At 37.4% G+C, this 20,473-nt stretch overlaps 1 protein-coding gene across 1 annotated transcript in view; it reads right to left on the reverse strand.

Moving 5' to 3' along the window:
* Nt5dc1 (5'-nucleotidase domain containing 1) overlaps window positions 1–20,473 on the reverse strand; it is a 101,770-nt gene that overhangs the window by 8,277 nt on the left and 73,020 nt on the right. Inside the window, exons 7-8 of the mRNA XM_013032790.1 lie at window positions 6,145–6,319; window positions 3,484–3,581 (exon numbers count right to left, since the gene is read on the reverse strand). Coding sequence (XP_012888244.1) covers window positions 3,484–3,581; window positions 6,145–6,319 — 273 coding nt within the window. The remainder of the gene's footprint in view (window positions 1–3,483; window positions 3,582–6,144; window positions 6,320–20,473) is intronic.

The following is a 20,473-nucleotide window of genomic DNA, read 5'->3' on the forward strand; positions in this document are numbered from 1 at the left end:
TACTTTTTTACTATTTCTGTAAAACCCAATGAAAAGCTCACTTTTCTTGAGAAGAGTATTAGCCTAACATCAAAATGACAAGAAGATTCATTTAGCACATTCCTTGAAGAAACACCCTAAAAAGTGATTACTTCTCATATCTATTTGTCTTTATTTAGTACAGAATCTCTTATTGTGTGGGTATGAGAGAAACTATAAGGTAAATACCTTATAGAAATATTTTAAAATATAGATTTCCATTTTGTGTGACATTGAGAATCTCTCTATTGCTTATTAAAACAAAACAACATTTATAGAAGTTTAGCTTCTCAAATACTGAGACCCAGTAACCTAGTAAGAAGAAAAATTAAAAAATTAAAGGAACAAACCAAATTAAAACAGCTCTATCTACAAACTTTGCTTCTTTGATCTGTTTCCAGTTTCTGTACTAGATGCTAATTTGAAAGAGTAATGCATATTTTGAAAGAGTAATGCATATTCACTAAAGTACTTGTTTGTGTTGGAGGCTAGAAAGGAAAAATGCTAAAAACTACTAAGGAAAATAAATGTTATTAATAAGCTAGCACCTTTCAATACTTTGATTTGGTTACCTAAAAAGTAACAGTCTTCTGTATCAATTAATGACAGAAAATTTACTTTTCAGTTTATTTTTCTTTTATTTGTGATGCTGGGGATTAAACCCAGGACCCTGTACATACTAAGCAATGTTTTACCACTATAAATATATACATTATGACTTAAGTTACCATAATCTGCCATGATGGTATAATGGAGTTGTAATATAGGTCACCATTTAGTTAGAAACCTTGGTTCTGTCTGTTATGGGGTAATTTCACTTGCTACAAATCTAAGCAATTCAATAAGCAAAGCAAAGTCTCACAGTTAGATTAACAACAGTATTTTTGATTGTCACACTCGGCCTCTTTCATTCAGTGAGTTTTTATTGGTTATCAGCATGGTGTTGGAGACATATTGCTGCTACTCTGAGGATTCACATCCCAATGCAAGGCGGCCAGAAAACGTCTCACGATAGACAAGCAAAAGGCATTAAACAGAATAGAGAAGGAAGCTCTCTGCCTGGAACTGTAGCAGAAGGACGGTATGGGAAGGAGGTATTTTCTGTGCTTGCTGTAAGGTAGGAGGTCACCAGATATAGGAGAGGGAGGCATTGTGTTCCCCACCCCAATACTGGTTTAGAAATGCAGAATCCAGGGCTTCATTCGGGCCCACTACATTCAGAATCTCCATTTTAACAAGGTCCCGAGGTGCTTTCATATGTGTGTGAAAATCTTAGAGACAGAGAACCGTGGGGGCGGGGAACAATAAAACCCATTTTAGCAGAGTGGCTTAATAAACACTGGTAGGGAAAGACAGACTGCAAAGAATGAAGAGAGCAATTTGAGATAGTGAAATTAGCCTTAAGATGCCACATCAAGTGGGGAAGTGGGTTTGAGAGTCTGTGTCTATGTGATTTAACATAGTTTGTACCCCACAGTAATAAGTGGATAATATAAGAAGATACTGGAAAAAATAACAACAAGTGTCAAATGGATGTTTGTGCTAATGCAAAGTACAAGTGAGGAAGGGGAGGAGTGAGAAGGCTCGGCAGAATGGAAGAGCATAGGGATGGGTGATTTCTGAGTACATCACACAGGACTTCACGCATACAAGATGTGAAAGGATAACGAAAATGGAGGTTTCTAGCTCAGGCCGTGAAATGGTTACATGAGGACTATGAGGCATGGAAGCCAATCAGCATTTTAGTTGTGCTTAATTTCTAGGTAGAAAGAGAGCATTTTTATTTCAGTCTACCAAAACACCAGTAGGGATACAGGAAAGGAAGTCTCTGAGTGGAAGAGCTAGGAATCACTGTACATAGGCGGTGGCTCAGGTGAAGGAGAACGAGACAAGGTATTGGATCATGATTTGCCCAACGGGGGACGGGAAAGAGTTGACAGCTTTGGGGAGACTGAAGACAGACATCAAACCAGACGTGGTAACTCCTGCTAACACTGCAGTGAATTTAGAATTTTGGTGAGCCAAAGATCCTCCCTTCCTCTCAAAAACCTTAGCATCAGTCAGAGCTCCAGATAGCAACCAAAAGGATGCTGTTTGCCTAGAGCAGTCTGCAGGTGGAGGAACTGAGCCCCCACTCTTTCCCCTTGTCACCATGACAACCACTGGTCACCAATGTGTGACTCCAGGGAAGGTTGGCTTCTAGCACTGCTATCTCAGGGAGCTCGCTTGTGCTTGTCTTCATCTTATTCCTCTGCCTTTGTCCTTTGGAACAATGGCTTAATCATTTCCACGCCACAAGTTATGGCAGGGGCTGATATGACTCATGTCATCTAATCACATCACCTGCCACCGAGAACGGTTTGAAGGAGCCAAGACAAGATGGAGTCTCGGAGCTCAGCTGTTGCACTGTGGAATTGCACTGCAGAACCTGGGGCATGATAGAATTCATGCCGTACCAAGCCATTCCAGGTGTGACAAGGATTGTGATGGGAATGTGGTGGTGTGACAAACCTGAGAGGCCCTAAGGACAGAGTGGATGTGAGAGGCCGAGGAACTGAAGAATGAATGATGTTTGCTGTTTCATCAGAAAAATGACTACAGAATTACAGAATAGCCTAGCAAGGGGCACTTCAAATTGCATGTGACCTGAGTTCTGGGGGTGGAGAAGAAAGAGGCATCTTTAGGTCTAGTGAAGCCAAGAGAGAAGAAATTAGACAGCTGAGTTCCAACCACTCAGAGGTGAAGGACAAGAAAAGAAAGGACAGCCGCATATAGAACAGCTGGTGATCAGCAGCATCTGGAGAGAAAGGGAAAGGCAAACCACCAGCGGAAACTGACAGAAATCTTAAAGGTAGCTGAGAATCAGCAACAGCCACAAAATAAACACGGCAGCAGAACATAGTGAATTAGAGATTTAAAAAATCGGGGCAGTTCCATGCTCTGCTGAATAACAGTCCAACCACCTTTTTTTTTTTACTCTAAAAGGAATGAAGTATTTTTTGTCTTAACAATAAAAACAACTGAATTCACTGTATCTTCCATCAAAATATTTTAAGTCAGAAGCCCCAAAAACTGAAGGCCCCAAAGGACTCTGATATGTTCTTGTCAAACTCTTTCCAGATGGGAAAAAAAAAAAAACCCGAGTAAGCTTTTCTAAATATTTGCACAGTAAACATAAATTCCGTAAGTACTAAAATAATCAATTTTGACTTAGTATTCATTCCCTGGGGGTATTTACTTCGGCATTTACCTAGACTCTAAAGATCAAGGTAAAGTCTGTGCCCTTGATTTTTCAAAAACAGAAAGAGACTGACGTGCACATAAATGATTAGGATATAAAACGGCAGAATATAGTTCAAACACAGGTTCATTCTCTTTCCCCCCCCATTTGGGAATATGACACATTGCTTTTCACTTGCTTGTAAGCTAATAGTTGCAGAGGAAAAGAAAGAGAATACAACTTACCAAGTGTGTGGAAAGGCCTTTGACTCGGGCAATGGGAGAAGAAGCCAGGCTTCAATGCATTTGTAATTACAACGTCGAAAAGGTCAGCAAAATCATCTCTAAAAGCAACAATGGTTTTTGTAAATTTATTTTAAGGGACTAGGAACTCTCCACAGAGAACAATTTAATCTCTGCTGGTCTAGTTTACAACAGCATTGTTGTGGTCAAGTGTTTCATGCGTTACATTTTTCTTACTCATTTCTACTGCACTAGAAATAAAAGGTAGTGATCACCTGTCTTCTTGACAATTCCTTACATTATGAACACAACAAAAATATCAGAAAAAAATCAGACATTTACAAAAAAAAAGAAAAGCAAGCAAGGAAGGCACTCATAAGCACTCTGAATCTATATATTGAACTGTCCTCCAGAGGATAATACAGCAATGGATTCAATTGTCTCCATCATCAGTGAATATTCAGGAGCCATGTTTTCAAATCCGGGGACTGGGATTTGTTTGGCCTAATTATCTTGAAGAATTATTAGTACTTTTTTGTTACACTGGTCTTAAAGTTGCATTATAATAAGTCTGGTAAAATTTCTTGGAGTGTTTTAATTATGAAGATATTAAAAAATTAGTATAATCTTATAATATAGCACATTTTAGATGACAATAGAGAGACAGGGGTGCTGGGAATGTGGCTTAGTGGAAAAATGCTTGCCTAGCACGCATGAAGCCCTGGGTTCAATTCCTTAGTACCACATAAACAGAAAAAACCAGAAATCGTGCTGTGGCTCAAGTGGTAGAGTGCTAGCCTTGAGCAAAAGAAGCTCAGGGACAGTGCCCAGGCCCTGAGTTCAAGCCTCAGGACTGGCCAAAAACAAAAGATAGGGTTCTAGATTCATGCCTTCTTCATAGAGATAACTAGTTTTTCCAACTTCATTTGTTGAACAGACTAGGAAAAGCTGAACAAACTAGGAACAGAAGGAACATAATAAAGGTAACCTATTAATAGGGGAAAACTGGAACCATTTTCTCTAGAGCCAGAACAAGACAAAGATGTCCACTCTTTCTCCTCTATTTAATACTGTACTGGAATTCCTAGTCAAAACAGTAAATCATGGAAAACATTTCTTCAGTGTATGTTTTTGGCTCCTTTGTGGCAGATCAGATGGCTGTAGTTGTGTAGATTTCTTCATATTTGTTTTTATGTTAGCACCATTCTGCTTTTACTAGTATGCCTTTAGAATCTAATTTGAAGTCCAGTGTTGTATCTTTTGGCATAAGACTGTTTTTTGGTATTTGGTATCTTTTGTGATTCTCAAAGAATCTTATGATTGAATGTTCTATTTCTGTGAAAAATGCCATTGGGACTTGCACTGAATCTGTACATTGATCTTAGTAATACAGCCATTTTCATAATGTTAATTTTGTCATTTCTGTCACCTCCTTGGTTAAGTTTATACCTAGATATTTAATTTATGCTGAAGCTATTGTGAATAACTTTCTTGATTTCATTCTCAGTGTATTCACTGTCTGTATATAGAAGAGCTACTGATTTTTTTCTTTTTTTCCTTTTGGTACCAGTGCTGGGGCTTGAATTCAGGGACTGAGTGCTGCCCCTGACCTTCTCTTTTGCTCAATACTAGCATTCTACCATTTGAGCCACAGATCCACATCCAGCATTTTTGGTAGGTTAGTGGAGCTAACACTCTCACAAGACTTTCCTGCCCTGGTTGAACTGTAATCCTTAGATCTCAGCTTCCTGAGTAGCTGAGTTTTTAGGTGTGAACCACTCATGCCCTGCTAAGCTATTGGTTTTTATATGCTGATTTTATATCCTGGTATGTTGCCAAAAGTGTTTATAAGATATAGGAGCTTTTATTTGTTGACATCTTTAGGGTCCTAAATATAGAGCCATATCTGTGAGTTCTTTTGATTTCTTCCTCATGCTTTATTGCTTTGCTTAGGAACTACCGTATGGTGCTGAATAAGATTAGAGAGAGTAGGGATACTTCTTTTATTCCTGACTTTAGAGGAAATGATTTCAGTTTTTCACCATGTCTCAGGATGTTGATTATAGGTTTGCCCTATACAGCTTTTATTATATTGAGAAATGTTTCTCCCATTCTGTTTTTTTCAGAGCTCTTATGACAGGTCAAACCAAAAGCCAACAGCACACTAAGTTGCACAGTAGAGCCTTCCTCCAAGTCTGCCTTATTCTAAATACAACTGCTTATTCTAAAGATGATTTCATGGATGTCAGGTGTATCCCTGGCTGTGCTAAACAGAAAAGGCTATGGCTCTACCCAGATATGGTTTTGACTAAGACACTTGTCAGGAAATGAATTCTACAATTCAGTGTCCTTCAGTAATCATCCAAAGGTGGTAAAAATTCATGGGAGACTGAAGGACATGGAATCCACCTATCTTGCAGAAAACATCAAGCCTTAGCCATCTGTAAGAGATAAGTACATCTTGTCCCCAGAACATTCTGCTCCTGCTCCTGGAAAATGTACTTGGGATAGGTTGCTGGCCACAGATACTTAGGTATGTAATAAGAAATCCAAAACACTGTCTCCCAGAACTACTTTACACAGTACGGTTTGGACCCAATGTTAGTCACTGGTCTAATTGCCACCAGTATTTTATTAGATACAATGTAATGGCTTGTTGCTTACCCAAGGATATACTTGCACAGAAGTCTACAGTAATCACTGTGAGAACTGGTGATCAGCAACAGAATTTTCCCAGCATTCTTAAGTTGTCGAAGCCATTTTCTTACAGATTCTGGACAACTGTGCAAATATCGGCCTGGGTCTCTTTTAATTTCGGGAAAATATAGTCCACAGTTTTCTGAAAAAAAATGCCAAGGTGATTAAAAATTTATTTAGATTAAAAAACATTCATTATTTTCAAAGCTATGGCTAAAAACTAGGTTCAATCAATTTAGCAATGATACCAACACTGTTTTGTAAAAGTAATTTTCGTTTTCATTAAAAAATGATGCTTGATAGCATCAGTTGATGATTTTGACTGTTCATTGGATAAGAAAAAATAAATTATTAAAACAAGCAATATAATAAACATCGTATTATCAACATTCCAAACCAGAGGAAATCTTATTCCAGTTGCTATTAAGTATTCTTTCAGACAAATACTTGCTGAACAGAGCTAAGAACCAAATATTCAGATGATGCACCAGCCACACAGCTTTGGAGTGAAACAGCTGTACAGGAAGTTGGGTTCCTCTGGGACATAGAAGCAATGTTTCTTTCTTCAGTTCATAGGTATAGTGTCTCTTTTTCTTCTTTTTAATTAAGAATATTTTAAAAATTATCATCAAAGGAGCTGCCATTTAACAAATCAGTTTATGAATATACTTCATCTTGATCAATGTCACCCCTTTCAACATTCTGATCCCTTCCTGCCCCATTCCTCCCCGTCCCATTCAGCTTAATTTTGTAGGATACATATTGCATTCTCGACTGCTTTCTCCCCTTCTTCTCCTCTTCGTTCACGTACCCCTTTCCATCTTGATCCTGCCCCACTCTCTTTGGGTACCTGCCTCCTGGTGATTTATTTTGCTGAACTTTGATTTTGGCTTTCTAAGGAATTTGAGATCTCTCTTGAATCTATCATATTTCAGTTAATAAATGACAGAACACAAACAACATGCAAAAGTCAGGGCAAAACAAGCCAGGAAGACCACAAGGGCCCATCGTTGATAGTGAATGTTGACTTTTCAATTAATGAGCTGGTACTGCTGGCTGTATGTGTCCAGGTCCTTAGGAATCTATGTGTTAGGTTAGGCTCCAGATGGTGGCAGCTTCCCTCCAGACTTATCCCTAGTACTTTACCCAGTGCCTTGAAGTTGTGCATATGTAGCAGAAAATAGATTTGATTGACATAACAATGGTAGATTCACATAACATTAAAATTTTTTTTCCTGGTGGTGGTGGCTCATGCCTGTAATACTGAGATCTAAGGATCAAGGTTGGAAGCTAGCCGTGCACAGAAAAAGTCTGTGCAATTCTTATGTCTAACACACTACCATTGGAAGAAAAACCTACCCTTGTCTCTGGATGACTTATGGTCATGTGAAGTCCTTAACTTAATAAAGCTTCAACATAAGGACACCTGTTATATGTAGCCCAAAGCATCTTGGCTCAGATTATCATTATTTAGTCAGAAAAGAATACATTGTAAAAATACCAAAGTCAGGCTAACCACTAATACAAGGGAGACTGTTACAACAAGGAAATTATATACAGATACCAGGAGATTAAGAACAAAAATGAGGCTGTGCTCTTTTATTCTATAAGGACATTTTTTGGGTCTCATTCTCTTGGATCTCCAAATGTGGCAGAAGTTATGTAATGACCCCAATCAAAATCAAAATATATTTTGCTTTGTGCCAGAGAGGGGAAGATGCTATATTAGGAAAAGGCTCTTTTAAGAAAAATAAAATAAAATGAATGTCTAAGAACAGATCAGATTGATGTGTACGTGACCATCAAAGTAGTTTTAGAGGCTAGGTCTCTTTTACCTAAGGGAGTCATATGTGAGGTTATTTCATTCAGAAAAACAGCTTTTGTAGCAATTTTTTTGTTTGTTCGGAATTCTTTTTTGTACTTTTTTATTGTAAAAATACTGTACAGACGGGTTACAGTTACATGAGCAATTTGGGCTATATAACCGAAGATTTATAATGTGGAATGAGAAAACTTGTAGCACTATATATTCAAAAAACTGTGGTTTTCCTAGCCATGTGTACTTGGCGCCATCTAACGGTCAATTTACAAATTGCTATTTAATAACCTAGTGTTAACATTTCCAAAAGAATTTTAAAAGCATATACCTTTAAATACTATAATCTAAATTCTGTCCTTAATTTTATTAGTATCTCAATAAGACTAACTTAAAAGAAGAAAATATAATAATCAGTGAAGACTATTCTATAAAATGATGCTGGCTTTTTTTTGTCGACCTGTTGAAATGAAGAAAAAATTATAAAAGAAAACAACCCTGTACAAAAAACCCATCACAGAATCTGAGCTGATCTTATATTACAAAAGCTCCCTGGCTGTCATGAGGAGATCTACTTTTGTCCCTTTGTAATCTCCAAGGATTAGAATTATTACATAACTACACACATCTTTTTATCAAAATAAATTAAGCTTGTGAAACTAAAGAGAGACTTTAGATTCCAGATAAACTGCAATTAGTTATAATCTTCTAAGAAGATTTAAAACTCTAAAGGAAATAAATACATCCTTTTTCTCAGCATGGAACAGACACTGAATGCATGAACAGCTAAATTAGTAGCAGAAGTGGAACATTTATATTAAGACTAATAATGAGGTTTGGAATAGTCAGACCGAACAACAAAAATTGCTGTTTCATGAACTATCAAAGTCCCTGTTATCTGAATAGTCTTTCCATTCTTCTCTGTTATCAAAAACTAGAACAGATTTACATTGATTGGACAGGAAAGAAAATCTAGACATAAAGCAAAAAGGAAGAGGAACAGTTTTGTTTGTTTGAAGCTCACAAAGTAGCCTGCATTTTCACTTAACCTCTGGAAAAATTCGACTTTTTCACTTAACTTCTAAAGGAATTCTACTTTACTGCCAACTTGATGGAACTTCTTTTCCTGGCGCCACCTTCTCTTCTAGCACTGGATGCTGCCATTTTCTTTATCCCGATGTAATTAAAAATGAAAATTCCTAGCAGCCGATTCTCAAGAACCAAAGCTTAGCTTTTCTGTGCTAAAAAGTTATTAAACACAGAGTTGGGAAAGTCACAGAAGCACTGCATCTGGAGAGGTGTGCATGCCATGGCCTGTATTTATCAAACAGGATTTAGGGACCTCTTGTGGTAAAAAAAAATTAGTACAACTCAAATGCTAAGTGCTTTTTGTAGTTTAATAGACAATTGTGCCACATCACTATTTTCTAGCATCCCTGAATAAGCACTTTCTGGGGAGCCTGTAATACCTTTCTTGTGATGTGGGCTGAGAGTTTTCTAAGCTGCTATCAGAGGGACCAGACGGAGTAGCTGGGATGCAAGCTCTTGGACAGAAACCGCCAACTAAGGTCTGTGAAGGTCCCAAGGCAGAAAACCATTTAGGAGATTGATGCACTAATTACACCCTTTATCAGTTATGTAAGAGCATGCTATTTGAAAGTTAACATGTTTAATTATGAATTGCTTAAGTGAAGGCAATTGCTGTACAGATATCTAATTAATTTGGTCTTTTTTTCAGAGAACTAAATTTCTTTTGTTCACTTGCAGAGAGCAAGGGATGAAACTAACTTTTACATTAAAACAGATGTCTAGTATATGTTTGCTCTGTAGTTTGAGATAAATGAAAGCAAAAATCGGCAAGCTGACTATAATTCTTGAAAAAAGACCCTAAAGAAGAACTGAGAAGTGAAGTATGTGATATACTGAGAAAACCTAATTTATACAATTTACATTTTAACAAGATCTGAGTTGTATCTCTCTACTCTAATGTGCACATTTATGTTCAATACCAATGATCTTGATTTAATTTGTCTGGGCTGGGTCCACAACACTGATAGTTTTTAAAGCCGCCCCAAGTATTTTTAAACTTATGTGACATTAGGTTAAAAAGTAGTTCTCTGTACAGCTCAGGTGGTAGAGCACTTGTCTAGCATATGTGAGGCACTGAGTTCAACTCCCCAATACTCAAATGAGAGAAAAAGAGAAAAAAATGATTGCTCTAGAATACAAGAACCATGACTCTTACTGCTATCTTAGATCCTGAATGCTTCGCTGTAAATCTCAGGCTGTCAGTGGACAAAAACATCTTAATTTTATAGCTTCTAGAGCCTTGAATATCATCAAGGCAATCAACACATATTAATTGCTGGTGATTATCTTAAGTATTATTGTGGCTGAGGAACTTCAAGATAAAGTTTTATTTTATGCAAATAAAGCACTGCAGTCTACATTTGGTTAATAGTTAACTCTAATTTTAGAATGATGGCTTTCAGATCTGTAATTAGAAAATGCAAATGACATGAAACTCTTTTGGAGAAAATTATTTACACAGTTTAAGTAAGTATAGACAAACCAGAGTCTGTCTCTCTAAGGTCACTATAGTGGCACTCCTTGGAATGAATATATATATATATGTCTGTATATACATACACAGACACATAATCTCTGATTTTTGGGTAGGGAGTCCATTTCTGAAAGTGAAATAGCCAGAAATCTGTGTGTTACCACATTTCAGCTACAGAATTTATTTTTTTAGTAATTTTCATTTTAATAGGAAGTACATTTTCATGTTCTTGTGCATATGGTATAAAAATGTATGCTCAACTTATTGTACATATATATTAGAAAATGTGAGAGGAGAGTCATATTCCAAAGATGGCCACACACCCCTCACCTTACCTGTGTCTAGAGATGGAGTTGATTGCGCTATTCTTTTGAATCTACGAAGGCCATCTTATTGCTGTAACCCACTGAATATGGTGCCAGTGACACTCTGAGGCTAGCTCCAGCCTAGCAGCTTCAACTTTTTGTTGAATCCAGACACCATGTAAAAAGTGAAGCCAATCTGAGACCAAGCTGTAAGCAGGAAGTCAGGGGAGGAGTTTGTAGGTGCTCTAAACTGTCAGCCCAAATGAACTCCAGGCTTCAACCACAGGCCTAAGATTAATCCCCTTTGATGATAGCCAGCCTAGACAAATCTCCAGATGACTTTAGCCTAGCTGACACCATTGCAGTTGAAAAACGTTCCACTGAGCCCATATGCCTAAGTGGCAATAATAAAAAGCTGTTTTAAGCTGCTAAATTTTCTGGCAGTTTCTTATGGAGCAAGAAATAATTATTACAAGATGCTCTGGAATGGAGTCATAATTCCAATTATTTCTATGTAATTCAAGACAGATTTAGCAAATATTTACAAATGTTTGTAGAGACAGCTGAAATAAAAGTAAACAGACTCTAAATTATTTTTATTCTTCTCAAAAAATCCCCACTCAAAAGGTTCCTATTGTATATAAATTTTCAAAAATAAATATATGTATAGATCATGCCAGCATACATCTTTTGAATAGTTTGAAAATCAACATTAACAAGAAATGAAGGCAAATTTTACATGATGTTTTTGATTTTTCACCTATTTCAATCTTGATCCACTTAGAGGAAAGAAATATGAACTGTTGACAAGTCTAGTGATTATAACAATAAGAAATAAATTTCCTGGGATATTTAACTCATCCTCCGGTAAATCTCAACCCAAACTTCCCTTTTCCAAATTTAACTGTGTGTTTATGTGTGTCTGTGTATACACATATCTCAAAGATCAAATTTGTCATGAGGGTACACTGTTTCTTCAGTGCCTTTAGGCCAAATATCCTCAGTGTCTCTAGAAATGTATTTTCTGACTAACATAGACAACAGTATTCAGAGCTATCACTAACTTAGATGAAATCCATTTCTGTACATTAGATGAGCTCTAAAAGATTACTTGTCAAATGTCTGATCTCACGGCATATCATATATAAAAGATAACCAAGCTACCAGGCCTAGGTAATATCTACACTGCTGTAGCACAAATAGACAAAAGAAGTATCTGTTTTCATTAAGTCAGTATTCTATTTTTCATTATACTTTCTACCTGAGTTGTATCCTCTACATGACTCTGGCCTACCTACTGTATTTTGAAAGGGAAGACAAGGAGAAGGAAAGAAGAAAGAGAGATAGAAGAGTGAAAGATGGAGGACAGAGATGGACTGGAAGGAAGGAGAGGCAAAAAAAAGAAAAAAGTGAGAAAGAAAAGAAAAAAAGGGAAACAGTAAAAAGTTTCAGATTAGCGAAATTTAAATTCGGGTACTTTCTCCAGATGGATGTCCCCAGAGGCCACAACAATGTAAAATGTCCGTTTATGTGTAGAGTGCAAGGCCATCAGTCACTCCTTCCATCCTTCCAGCATTCTTCCCTGGATAATGCTTTTAATGGAGACCTTGGCTTTGAAGTTATAGGGAAAAAGGCACTAGAATAGTGAAATAAGTACTTCCTGGTATAACAGACAGAACAGCAATGGCTGGGGCGTTGAACCTGAAGTTCATATATGGGCATCAGTGTTGGGAGTTGTCATTACATCATATTAATATTCCTGATATTAGGAAAACAACAGAAGACAGAGGTTGGCAAACCATAGTCCATGAGCTAAGAAAGGCTTTCTACATTATAATGGTTATACAAATATCTACACAGTGTTTTTGATTTTTGTCTCTTGGAGGGCAAAGTCTATAATATTTATTATCTGGTTCTGAAAGAAAAAGTTTTCTGATTTCTGATATAACGCATCATTCCTATAAGGCAGTAACTTTAAAAAAGCTATAACATAAGCAGAGTGCCAGTGGCTCACACCTGTAATCTTAGCTATTTAAAAGGCGGTTTGGAGCTAGCTGAGGCAGGGAAGTCTGTGGGATTCTTATTTCCAAGTTACTGAAAAGCTGGAAGTGGTGCTGTGGCTCAAGTGGTAGACTGCTAGCCTTGAGCAAACATGCTCAGGGACAGCGTGCAGGCCCTGAGTTCAGGCTATAACTAGAATATGCCAAAAAGGATAGTAAAGGAAACTGGTAATGTGAAGGATATTGCTGAGAGGGCACACAGACTCTGAATAGAGACTATTACAGAATCATTTGGGATAAAACTGGAGTCCCTGGCATGATGTAACCTCACCTCAGTGAGTCTCCAGCCTAGGTTTCTTCTCTCTGCCATTTTCTAAAAAAAAACTGTCCACTTTGAAGGTAAAGTCTAATTCTGCCTTGGCGACTCTGGCACATTTTTATTTTTAGTCTCTGAATAAGAAGATTTTTTGTTTACTTGGTTAATAAGGCAATAGTTGGTAGGGGCCACAGCAAGACATTGTCAGGCCTGTGCTAAAAGCTAACAACAATGTCAGAGGACGTGGGAAGATCTAAAAAACACACAGGACAGCATCACCAAAATGACAAACAAGTGGTTGTTACAGCATGATATGAATAAAAGTTCTGTTGTCCAATAGTGTTAAGCATTACCTGTGTAAGAAATGGGAATGTTTTTCCTGACACAGCCAACTAAAGGTGCCTACAGGTAACACCTACCGCAAGTTTTTAGGGGCTAGCTTCAAGGAGCTACATTATACATTTCCTTCCCAGAGTGTTTTTAAGTGCACTTGCCAGACACACAACCATCTTGGAGGGCTTTGCTTTTGCCGGAAGTTGACCCCCTGCTTGATTATCCTGACCTGGAACTTTCCAAGGTCTCCAGAACACAAAAGCTGGGAGAGAGAGAGAGAGAGAGAGAGAGAGAGAGAGAGAGAGAGAGAGAGAGTGTGTGTGAGAGAGAGAGAGAGCGCGTGCGCGCGTGAGTGCGAGAGCTGATACTGATCTCAGAGCTTCACACGCTCACTTAGATTATTTGCTCAAAGCTGGTGTTCTACCACTTGGGCCACCACTCTGTTTCTGGCTTGTTGCTGGTCAGTTGGAGATAAGAGTCTCATGGAATTTTCTGCTTGAGCTAGCTTCAAACTGCAATCTTCAGATCTCAGCCTTCTGAGTAGCTAGGATTACAGGCATGAGCCACTGGCACCTGGCTTTGAGCTGATTTTTTGAGCTGTAGTAGGACCTAATGGAATGTGAGACTTTTAGTTTACACACAGCACTCCCAGTGAACTTAAGTAACTAGGAGCATGGGTAGGAGGTTCTTACAGGTGGCTGCCCTTCAGAGAATATTCTGGGCCGGGCTTTTGGTTCAGCTCTTTTGATTTCCTTCTTAGTACTTACTTTTCTTTGCTGGCCTGACCTTTTTTTTTGTCTCTTTCATTCTGCTTTCTTAAAATCTAATGAATGTAAGTTTATGTGTATGGGATTTTTCTAAAAAAAACCCCAAATATTAACAGAGTATCATATTAACACATTAACATCGTACTACCATAATAATCATCATGTTTTAAAAAAGTTATTATTTTTTGTTAGTTGTGGTGTTTGAACTCTGGGTCTGGTGCCGTTCCCAAGCTTTTCTTCTCAAGGCTTATACTCTACTACTCAAGACACAGCTCCACTTCTGGCTTTTTGTGGTTAATTAGAGATAAAAGTCTCACAGACTCTTCTGCCTGGGGTCACTGCAAACCACGATTCTCAGATCTCAAACACCTGAAAAGCTAAGATTACAGACAGGAGCCACTGCCACCCGGACAATCATGCCTTTTAAATACTTAAACATAAAAACCATCTAAAAGTAAAAATTAAAGATCCATTTTCAGAGTAGCATGAAAAGAATCTAAAACCTGTTATCAATTCACTCATTATATATATATATATATATATCCATCTATATCTATCTGCTTATCTGTATTATTAAAATTTTTGAAAGGAAGTTTCTTACACTTCTCTTTTAAAAAAACAGTGAAAAACAATACATTTACTTCTACATCTAGAAACTCTATTGAGGTGAATAGGGAAAGGAGGTACAGAAAGACTCTCTTCCCACCATTTCTTAAAAGAAAGCACTAAGACTATCGGGGTGGTAATATAGCTCCTACCTTCAAAAAGATCTCAACTTTGAGGAGACAGAAACAAATCACAAGGGGAAGTGTGCACTGGGTTAGACAGCCATGACTGCTGGGGGAGAAAGTAACTGTTACTCCAACAAGTACTGTAATAAATCAAAAAAGGTATAAATGGCTTTTTGAGTTTGATCCAGAAGAGAAAAAAACCAAAGTGAACTTCAGGAGATGTCCAAGGCTTTGGGTCCAGGTCTAGGCCAGAGAGGATGGGAAGCTAAGGCTGCCCTTACTGCCTGACAAGTGAGCATATTTGGCCCTACTATAATGCCCTTGTTCAGATATTTGCTTCTTGGCCCATGTCACCAACGTACAGCTACTGTGCAGCAAACTGATTTCCTCTCTGCTTTTCTAAATTCCACCCTTAATTTAAAAATTAATACCCATTTTTACTAGTTTTCTCTTTCTACTGAAAATGCCAGAAATTACATCTATATCACACATCTAGCTCTTGTTTATTTGCTTTTCTATGCACTTCCCTAATGTCACAATAGATTTTATTTTCCACTTAAGCTTCATGAAACCAATTTTGGTTGTGCCATTGTAAGGATTCTGGATACCTGTGATATCTTATGGAAAGGTAACGTAATTAAAACTTGTTCTTTCAAAATGGTTAAACATATCTTCCATTGAAATGATATGTGGTTTAATAAAATAAGCCTTTTTCTTCTGCATTCAAAACAAATTTCACTTCAGCCTACACGAAGCTTCTTAGACATTTTAATGCAACGGCTTGTTTAATGGGAAGGAATCCCAATGTTAAGTTTCAGAAATAGGATTGCAAGTCTGAATACGGATACAGATTTAGTGTACACCTTCAATTCTTTTTTTTTCACTTTGGTTGTTGTTTTCTTGACCTCTGGGCCTGGGCACTGACCCTGAGCTTTTCACTTCAAGGCTAGCATCTACCACTCAAGCCACAGCACCACTTCTGGTTTTCTGGTGGTTAATTGGAGATAAGAGTCTCATGGACTTTCCTGCCTGGGCTGGCTTTGAACTGTGATCCTCAGATCTCATCCTCCTGAGTAGCTAGGATTATAGGCATGAGCCACCAGTACCCAGCACCTTCAATTCTTAAGAATAAAACATTTGCTGTAGGCACAGAGTAGATATATTTATTAAGGCAGATACCCTACCAGTTCTCACAAGACCTGGATAAAACATTGTAAAAATTAAAGTTTAGCTTATAGTAAAAATTTTTACTTGAAAAATTTTGACAGGATTAATAAAGCATATAAGTAATCAGATTACTTCTTTTTTTGACTTGCCAACATAAATCCGGTATCTTTTAAACCTTAGAATTACTTAATAATCAAGAAGAAAACACTCAAAATTCAATTAAAGCAAAATAAATATTTTACTCACAATTATTTGGCAAAATCAACAGTAGACACTAAACGAGCCATGTATGCTCAATGAAGAAAAAGGTGAATGAAAAGGAAATTGCACTAGACCTCATAGATGATCAGTAACATCTCTTCTGAAAACTATGACAAAGAAAATGTTTTTCTTTCTAGAATAGAAATCTGTTTAGAACTTCAAAAAGGTTTCATCTACATGTGTTATGCAAGCAAATTAAATCATTATAGAACAGGATAGGAAAGATGGGAGAAAGGAATTTGTGATTTGAAGATGACTTCATTAGGTACTCCTGTGGCTGTAGGTGGAGGGTTCAGTGGTTGCCTCTTTCATCTCCAAGGACACAGCAGTTCTGTAATTGTGTGAATACAAAGCTGCAAGCCTGTTTCAGGACAGGATCCCCAGTGGTCGATTGGGGCAAGGAGCGTGGTTCCAAACTGAACAATCCTGATTCAAGTCTCAGTTGTACTGACTACTTGGGTAAGTTGATTGAGTCACTTTTCTGCCACATCTCTAAGTCAATGATAATAATATTCCATTAACTATGGGGATTGAAGAAAATTCCATCATCTAGTTACAGTGCATGAAACATGATAAGCATTCTGTGGTATAGCTATCTTTACTTCACTAAGTTCCCTAGCTTACGCACAGGCAGTTAACTCCCTATGAAATGTTATGGGCCACACTGTGTGGAATTGCCCTGTATGGGTTCAAAATGCAAGGTTTTGCCTGTAGAAATACTAGTTGCCTTCAGAGCCCTTTGAAAAGAATTGTTATGGAAAAACCCCTGAATGTCCTTTAGAGAGCATTCTGGTCCCTTCGAGGGGACACTGGTTGGAAAGATCCATTGCTCTCACATAGCACTGAGAAGGGCACCTTCAGGTGGCTGTGGGAGCTTGGGGACTGTAAAACCCAGGCTTCTCATGGTACAGATATGAAAATGAGATCTAGGGAGGCCTACTGCCTGTCAGTACACACTGATATCACTCCATGCTCTTTTACCATGCCTATTTGCTTTATTGAGTTAATTATGAAGTTATTTTATCCTTTCTGTTAAGATGTAACTAGCAAAATGAAAAACAAGTCAATCTTTATGTGCCCTTCTAATCCAAAATCAGAATAAAGATGGGAATTGAACAAACAGCTGTTTTATTCCTAAAGGAATATGCTGGAGCAACCCTCTGCCAAAGTTTTACAAATTCACAGAATTCCTTTTGGGAAGAGAAGTTCTACCAAGAGACCATGAGGCTTTAAAATGAGAAGCTCCTGACCAAGGAGATTTCTACTTGGTAGATAACAATGAAATTGTTTTTTCCATCATACATGGTCATCATCGCCATTGTAGTTGTTGTCATCTTTGACCTTCTCCTCCTCCTCTTCTTCCTTCTCCTCCTCCTCTTCTTCTTATTTTTTGGTGGTTCTGGGATTTAAACTTTAGGCCCTGGGTTTTCTCAGCTTGCTGTTCAGCTGGTACTCTATCATTTGAGTTATGCCTCCAGCTCTACCTTTTGCTGACTATTTTGGGGATAGATTCTCAAAGACTATTCTGCCTTTTCATAGACATGGCTGGTCTGGAATTCCTGATCTTCTAAGTCTCAGCCTCCTGACTAGCTAAGATCACAGGCATATGCCAGTGCTGGCTGGCTGGACTTGGATTTTTGAGCAGTACTGGGACTGGTAACACTGCAGAGACTCTTGAAGAGGGAGAGAATTGATTTTGCACTGTGAGATGCTTGTGGGATGCTTTGGGGATTATGGTGGAGTGCTACCATTTGGATCTGGAATGTCCCCCTCAAAGGTTCATGTGTTGGAGCTTAGTCCAAAGCCAGGAAAATGATTTAATTTGTAGGAGGTGGGGCCTACTGGAAGAAAGTTAGGCCACTGGGAGCATGCCCTTGAAGGAGATATTGGGGGAGCCCAAGTCCCTTTGACTACCTCTTTTATTGCTAGGTGGCCACCACGAGGTGAACAGGTTTCTTTTACTATCATGTATTGATTTACTACAAGCTCAAAACTGACAAGAGCATGCAAAAGTTGGGATGAAGCCGCTGAAACTGAGTCAACAAAACCTTTTTGGACTTTCAAATTGTTTTTCTCAACTATTTTGTCACAGTGACAGAAAAATTATTAACATGCTACCCTAGAGGGTACTGTTGTCATTTTGGTATATATTAAAAAAAATCAGCAGATTTAACTATATACTATGTGCTTTTTTGACTCAATAATGTAACCTAGAAAATGTAGTCCTCTGTTTATGCATTCACCAAGTAATAGTATACTGAGCTCTTACTACATACTATATTTTGCTGTAGTTTTGAAGACATAGGAGTGAACATTAAAGTTTCTTCTCCTATAGAGTTTTTGTAAAATTATGTTCTTTCAAAGAACTTTTTAAAATTGTTATTATAAAGATGATGTACAATTATAAATATAATTGTTACAAAGGGGTTACATTGACAACAGTATGTTCTTTTTAACCTCTAACTTGGAATCTACTGTATGAATATATTAGGTCTTTAATGATTAGTTTTTCTAAATTCTGGGGATAATTACTATGTGTGATTACTGGTACATAGTGAGCACTTTGAGGCCAATGAATATCCCCGATTCTAATCTTAATACTTACAGCGACTTCTCTTCTAGAATGTATCAGACCTGCAACTTTTCCATTCTACTTTATTTCTTTATTTCCATTCCATTATTTCTTTAGATATTTCCCTGATTACTAATGAAGCAAAGCTCCCTTTGAGTCTTTATGAGTCCTTAGCCTTCATTTTTAAACATCTCCACAACACCAAGTTGAGAATGAAGTCACCACATACAAAGTTTTGTTAAATTCAACAACTGGATGAATTGATGGCAATTTTTATAAAATTATTTTATTATAAATACCTACCAAACATTCTGAGCACACTCTAGCATTATGAACAATGTTCAAAATCAGAGAAATTTGCTCTGTAATGTTAAATGTATACAGGGAAGGGAGAGTTGGTAGAGTATATGAGGTGGAATTCTGGGAGAGTGATAAAGTTCTATTAGCTTACAAAAATGTTCCTAGTTAACTACAGAGTTTTGTTTGTTTTGTTTTATTTTTTACTGGCCCTGGACCTTGAACTCTGGGCCTGGGCAATGTCCTTAAGCTGTTTTTGCTCAAGGCTAGCACTCTTACCACTTGAGCTATAGCATGACTTCCGGCTTTTTCTGTGATTAACTAGAGATAGAGCCTCATGGACTTTCATGCCAGGACAGGTGTTGTAATCCTCAGATCTCAGCCTTCTGAATAGCTAGGATTATATAGGCATGAGCCACAGTGCCCGGCTAACAATAAAGTTTAATAAGAGTAATAACAAAAAATGGATATGACAGTTTTATGACTATGAAAGGAACTCATGAAATAGATGAAAACCCACTATTGAGTCAGACATGAAAGATTAACACCGACAGGAGCTGGGAAACACCCCAATATAGAGAAACAAGCATTTAGTAATTTCAATTGCTCAAATTTTCATTTAGTAACAGTTTAGACTACCTTCACTAGTCCCTGCCTTTAAGCCTAAGAAGTAGTTTTCTAATTTCATAATCTAGGGGAAAAAGTGATGCATTTGTGAGAAAGAATGTGTATTAAGAAGTCAAAACCATGTTAAAAGTAGAAAAGGCTTCTTATGAAACCACTTGCCTCTTTCAATTTTTTTATTATTTCTTATTGTTATTTTTTGTACTTTCCTCACATCTTGAAGATTTTTCAAGTCAAGAAAACTAAGTTATTGGTAACTATGATATTTTCTGATTTCTTCCATAGAGTTTCTGAATTATGGAAACAGCTGTCATTGTTTTAGTATTTTAATGTTTATCAGTGAAGCATTTATGCATTTGTAAACTACCACTACCCTTTTCCAGACTATAATTATGAAGCTTCATTTTTAGCCTAATGGAAATATCATGGGACTGGATTTTTGTCTGGCTCTGTAAATAATACTCAATCCGGATTTAAAGTGTCACTGAACTTTGTGGGCATCAAATAACAGATTTGTATCTGTAAAAGAAAATATTTCTTTGTT

Source organism: Dipodomys ordii, unplaced genomic scaffold (assembly GCF_000151885.1).
Source record: "Dipodomys ordii isolate 6190 unplaced genomic scaffold, Dord_2.0 Scaffold157, whole genome shotgun sequence".
In the NCBI taxonomy this organism is placed as follows: Eukaryota; Metazoa; Chordata; class Mammalia; order Rodentia; family Heteromyidae; genus Dipodomys; species Dipodomys ordii.